This window comes from Gossypium hirsutum, chromosome A07 (assembly GCF_007990345.1).
Source record: "Gossypium hirsutum isolate 1008001.06 chromosome A07, Gossypium_hirsutum_v2.1, whole genome shotgun sequence".
NCBI lineage: Eukaryota > Viridiplantae > Streptophyta > Magnoliopsida > Malvales > Malvaceae > Gossypium > Gossypium hirsutum.
In genome coordinates, this window is record NC_053430.1 from 52,616,733 (window position 1) to 52,623,085 (window position 6,353).

General features: G+C 30.0%; 1 protein-coding gene across 2 annotated transcripts; it reads right to left on the reverse strand.

The window, feature by feature from the left end:
• Positions 1–1,903: 1,903 nt before the first annotated feature.
• LOC107955300 (protein transport protein SFT2) lies at positions 1,904–4,875 on the reverse strand. Of its 2 annotated transcripts, XM_041116992.1 has the most exons (5): positions 4,493–4,629; positions 3,877–3,976; positions 2,924–3,191; positions 2,677–2,781; positions 1,904–2,218 (listed from the first exon to the last, which is right to left on the reverse strand). In XM_041116992.1, the coding sequence occupies exons 2-5, from the start codon at positions 3,900–3,902 to the stop codon at positions 2,108–2,110; spliced, it is 510 nt and encodes a 169-aa protein (XP_040972926.1). In that variant the 5' UTR covers positions 3,903–3,976; positions 4,493–4,629; the 3' UTR covers positions 1,904–2,107. The 2 variants fall into 2 exon arrangements, with proteins under 2 accessions (XP_040972926.1, XP_016746526.2); XM_016891037.2 differs by lacking the exon at positions 3,877–3,976 and having other exon boundaries at positions 4,493–4,875.
• Positions 4,876–6,353: the final 1,478 nt, after the last annotated feature.

Sequence of the window (6,353 nt, forward strand, 5' to 3'; positions counted from 1 at the left end):
CGTAAGCTAAATTGGCCGAACCTCGTTAAAACTCTGGTATTTTATTTCTTATTTGTTTGCTTTTATTTAATAGCTTTATGTTGGTTATATTTATTTAGTTATTATTGCTATAAATATCTAAGTGAGTTCTGTCTAGTTGTTGGGTTTTAAGCGGGACCATTGTGACCCCTCCAATTTAACTGGGAATTTTCTTAGTATAATTGTTGGCATAATAATTATCTAAATATTTCTGATAATATTGTTATTAATATTATCGTCGCTTCCGCAACAGTTACAACAAAAAATGCGAGACTTGTTGAAACCATATGCAATCTTGAGAAAACACCCTAGTTGGAGGAGTTCGTTTAGTCTTTTTACAGAAAGGGAGAGATGGAGTTTTAAGGGGAGCTGGCTGTTGTGTTGCTGCTATGGAGTTGTTGTTTGTTTTGTTTTGAATATTTTTATTTGAATGAAAAAAGGGGGAACCTCCAAGTCATTTTACACCTTCACAAGTTTAGAAATCCAAAAGTTCTCTAAAGGGGAGATTTTGCATACTTGAAGTTATCTCCAAAATCTCAAAGAATTTCTAAAAGAAGTAAAAAAAAAAACTTGAAGAAATCCAAAAGAACACCATATCATTTTTTAAGAAAGCTCCATTCCAATCTTGTTTGATCAAAGAAAAGATGACAAAACTTATTTTTGAAGAAAAATGCCTTTCGTTTCTAAAGAAAGCAACTTTTCAATCTTTTTCAATTGAAGGAAGGAGGTCCAAACTCATTTTAAGAGCAAGCCACCATTACAATTGAGGTAATCCACATCTATCCAAATTCAAGTCTTGGCAATCTTCAAATAAAAACTTCACCAAAGAGAAGAATCAAAGGAATTTCTTTTGTAATCAAGAAATACAAAGATTTCCTTCTTTTCAAAGTTATAAGTAACATTTATGTCCTAATTTTTAAATTGATTCAAAGTCAATTTTCAATCAATTTTCAACTTGGCATTCGTGTGTGCATATGATGTGCATTTAACTTGTAGTTTTTTAGTGACAAATTAAGTGGTTCGAATTTTCCCTTATATACTAATAGAATTGGATTCACTAATTTTTAAGGGTGATCATTTTTCGGTTTTAACTTAATTGACCGACTAACTTGAATTAGTTCGATTAATCGGTAGGTCACGAACCTAATTTGGTCAAAGATCAATTTAATGTTTTTATAAATTTTGATTATCACTTAATTTGATTGGAAATCGAATAATTAATTAAATTAACCGATTAACCGGAATTATTAATAATATGTTACAGGCTCAATATATTATAGATAGATCCAGTATATTAAAGATAGGCCTATACATTATACAAGCCCAATATATAGAAACTAATGGATTTATAAATATTCTTGCTATGAAAACTAAAAATATTTTTAAAAAAAAAACAAAATTAAACTAAAAAGTCAACAAAAATAAAAATAATAAACAAAGTAAATAATAATGTTTTTAATTTAGTATTGTTATTTGTTGTTGTTTTAATTAAAAGTAAAGAAAAAAAAAGTACCAAGTTTCGACCGATTAATAAGTCTCAAAATTTTGGTTAATCAAATTAATAGTTATTCCATTCAGAATTAACACCTTTTAGAGTTAACCTTTGGTAAGTTGCTGCATAAACTGATCTTACCCAGGCAGAGAGGGTGTGTGAAATGAATAGCCCCGGGGAAATGGTGTTATTAAGGTTGGGGTTGCCATTATTACCCCTGACCATGAGGATTTTCTCGGTGCTTAAGATTACCATGAAATAATTGGGTATACGCATGGGGTTCAAGAGGATAATTGTTGAAAGGGATGCGAAAGTTTTAGATCTCTCCCATATCGCCCTGAAATCGTTATTTGATCACATTTCTTTCTCAAATGCTATACGCCAAGGAAATAGTTTAGCTACTTTGGGTAGTAAACAGACAATTATTTCTTAATAACATTCTTCATTATATATATATCTCATTATTTCATCACAAAGTTAGTGCAATGATATTTATACACAAACTTACTAAATGTTGCACAAAGAATTGATATCAGAATGAATCTTGTAATAGCTGCAACAACAGAGTTACTAAACCCAAAATACATGAATCCCATATCACCTTCCAAAGCATCTCAAGACCGATGAGGCAATTATAGAAGATATAAACTTCAAGCCAGAAGATCCTCCTGGGAAGTAAGATATTGCATAGTATGATAGTGAAACGACCTAAATCAGATTGAAGAGGAGACATCAGTTTCTACTAACTGTGTTCCAAAACTTTTATGCAGAATTTAGTAATACAACATGCAGCTAACGATTACTTTTCGTAACATAACATATCATACTACTTTCACATCTTTGAAAAAAATTTATGCTGGAAAAACACTAGATCTTGGAAGATCACTAACAAAATTGTGTTTGTACAAGGCATTGTATGAATAACGTAATTTACTTGAAAATACGGCATTCAATTTGTTAGTGAAACAGCTAGCACATAAAGAATGCATTTGACAATTTTATAAATCAGCCAGCAATCAGCTGTCAGACCAGTAATTTATGCATAACAGCAGTTTAGGCTCTTTATAGATATAGAAGAACTCTACTCAAAACTGCATTGGCTGCTATCCCAGTACCCCCATTTCCCTAATAAACCAAAGAAATTATAGATGATATGGTGGTAATACCTGTAACAAGGAGAACAGCACGGAAAGAACATAACTGTGAAGCCACATGGAAACATAAATGGTTCCCACCATGCTGCCAACAAAACCCAATGTAAAAGGCAGCCTCTGAAAATGCAAAATACGTAAGGAGATTGTAAGAAGGAAACAAATAAAAAATTACTTCGAATTCAGGGGTGGTCTTTAAATGGCAAGTTTCAAGTTGTAAAACTAAAATATGACCATACATAAAAGAAGTGAACAAATATACCTCTCTGGAGGACATATGCACAAGTTGATATCTAGGACCTTTCAAAGCAAAGAATGAACCAACAATTAATGCACAACCTATTGTAAAGCAGATCCCAAACTTCTGAGGCACCAAAACGATCACTGGAAGGAACATGGTGAATGCGATGAAGATGAAGAACACTCCAGAAGCAAGGAGCACACCGAAGTACATTAAGGATTTAGCAGAAGGTACATTCCTGCTTGCAGACTGAAAACTGCCAGGTAAGCCTCTGACTCCTTTTGAGACCCTGAAGAGGTAAATCAGCATCATCATTGAAATATATGACATAATAATTACGAAGAAAATACTGACAAAAGCTCAAATAAATAAATAAATAACCCAGACTTTCTCATAATAAGGCTTTGGCCTCTTATGCTCTACAGAAACCAGAATATGATTAAGATGATAATCATTTAATCAAGGCAACCCTTAATATTATTGACATAAGCTGTATCAAGGCAAGCACAGATATTATCCTTTCCTCACATTCACAAGAAATCTATTGAACCTACATGATCATACTACTAATACTCATAAAATACATAAAATCATAACTAATTATCAGCAGCACCACAGGTAGAATGCATAGGGAGAAACTTTGAAAACTATGGATGCAAGGAGAGCAGGTAGCCAGAATAAATGGGGCCAAGCACTAAACTGTAGTAGAGCTAATGGTAGTGACATGAAAAACCTTATCTACTTTGCTTGGAAAGCTCACTCAGTGAATCATAACAAGTACTTGCAAATGAAGCAACCTATATTGAAACATCCATGAACTCTTGTTTTGATACATTTGCAATTACAGCCTAACAATATCTCAAACATGAAACTTGTCAATGCCATGCTCTGTAACCACACTACAAGGAAAGAAAGGCAAATTCCCAATAGGTTTCACCAAACATACGGAAGTAAAAGAATCCAAACATTGCTACCTTAAGGAATGACAACTTATCAACATTGATCCACCTAAACCATGCACAATGGCATGCTCCAAAAGCTGTCATCTTTGCCTCTCTTTAGATCATTATTGCTCTGTATCAACCATCCAATAAACCAAAAATGATTGCAAAGCCAAATTTTTCTAATATTTTGGAAAATAAGGAAGTTGAGAGGTTCGTTTATTACATCTAACAAATCTTACCATCCTTTTACAAGGTCAAAACCCGACTAGTGGTCGTGTAAATATGTCAAGCTACACTCAATTCGTTCACTATCAAACATTTCTTGGTTATTGAATTTGGGATCAAGTTCCTTGCTTGAAAAAATAACATATTTGAGCCAAATTGAGCAAACATTAATCTTAGCGCTAAACCTTCTCAGGACCTGACACCTCCAACAAGAGAGTCTGAAATCCAATCCTTACTTATATGACCTGAATAAATTGCATTTAAGCCTCCCCCCCCCCCTTCCGTCCTTTTTTAAAGGGAACAAATTTATCTGATTAAATAAACCCACATCGAATCTAGTTGCCAAAGAAAACAAGATAAACTAGAACAACAAACAGTTGTTTATCAAAAATCAAATAGAAAGGCCACAAGAAATACGTACACGTTAAAGGTGCCACTAACTTTATCACCGGTGGTACGCAAGGCGGATTCGATATCGAAGCCGAGAGCGGAAGCATCAGGGTCTTGGGAAGAGGCGTAAGCGTTCCAATCAGCCAGCAAAGACGCCGATTTCTGTTTATCGAGACCGCCGCTGCTGGGTCCGCCTAGAAACCAAGATTGAGCCGTCTTCTTCATTTTGTTTTCGCCTTCAGGCTAAAGAAACTAAAGCTTGGAAATCGTTGGGTTTAGATTAGATTAGATCCATGGCGTTTTTGAGATCTTGGCAGAGGCTTTCGCGCCAGCTTTCGTCGGTAATATTATTACCACACATGTACCGACGGTTTATTTTTACTCTCCCACTTTGGAGGGATTAGGGGCAGTTTAGAAGTAGAGGTAAAATTAATTGCATGGGGGAGGGTTACACTTAATCGGTGTAAAATTTAATTACTGTTTACTCTTTTAGTAATTTTTTATATAATTAATATTTTTATCCATTCAACCTTCATATTTTATTCTCTATTCAATTATATCTTTAACTATTCATTTTATATATATATAAAATTTTAACTATTAAATAAACATTAATTAACTTTTTTTTACTTGACGAGATACGAATTTGATTGTATATATCAATTAAAATATATTAAATTTATTTTATAATTTTTATAAATTTACTTTTATGATTAATATTATAACTAAATTTAAATTATTTTATATTTTTTATATTTTTGCAATTCAATATTTTATTTGATAAAATATTGTATTAAATTATTATTATATAATTTCCTAGATTAAAGATAGATGAAAATGTGTTTATGTAATCTATTAAATTTTTATTTATAAAACTTATTTATAGTAAATATTTTTAAATATTAATATAAAATCCATATAATAAATCATAATTAAAATAAAATTATTATTATAATAATATTATAAATATATTACATCATTACTTGTAATGGATTACAATTAGAATAAAAAATTTATTTATAATAAAATCAATTTTTTATTTATTATTCAAAAATATTTTTATTTTAAAAAATTAAATTGTGAAATAAATTCAAGAATTAAAATTGGTCTCAAAATCTATTAAAAATAAAAATTTTATTGTATTTAATATAATCATACACAATTAATAAAATTATCTTCATTAAAAAGAAGAACGTAGAATATATATTTTTCTTCCTTTTAAAATTGTATAATACTTAAAAGTTTTAAAATATTTTTAATTCTAATCACAATAAAACTTCGAAAAACTTATGCATTGCATTGATTGATTTTGTGTATTTATTAAATTTATGTAATATTTCTTTGTTAAATTTTTTTGTATAAATTTCTCAACATTTTATAAATAAAATGATTTTGAAAAGTGGAAAAAAAATTCTAATGAGAAGTTTGTATTTAAAAAAGGTAACTTATTTCATAAATGTTTGATAAATAGATCTATCCATTACTTGAGCCGAAGCCTAAATTTAAAAAAAAAATCTAGGTCCAGGCTTAGGCTAACTTAACTAATTCAAATAACTTATATCGCTAATTTAAAAAGGGATAAATCTCAAAATTATACATAAATTTTGGTCTAATGTGTAATTTTATATATGAATTTTGATTTTATGTAATTTTATATATGATATTTGATTTGATCCAATTCTTGTAAATTATTAACAAAATTATTGATAAAACATCATTTTATGTTTATATATTACATACATAAATAATTATATTTATCCAATATCAAAATAAATTTTAAACGTATATGATTAAATCAAAATTAAAGTTTCAAGTATACATTTGAACCACAATTAGACTTTCACGTGTATAATTGCACCAAATTAAAGTTTATATTTACAATTGCACTTTAA

Coding starts and splice junctions, on each gene's coding strand:
- LOC107955300 (XM_016891037.2), bottom strand. CDS start 4,686: ATGAAGAAGACGGCTCAATCTTGGTTTCTAGGCGGACCCAGCAGCGGC. Junction 3,192..4,492: donor GTTAGTGGCACCTTTAACGT/GTACGTATTTCT, acceptor TTACCTCTTCAG/GGTCTCAAAAGGAGTCAGAG. Junction 2,219..2,676: donor TGCTGTTCTCCTTGTTACAG/GTATTACCACCA, acceptor AATCTGATTTAG/GTCGTTTCACTATCATACTA.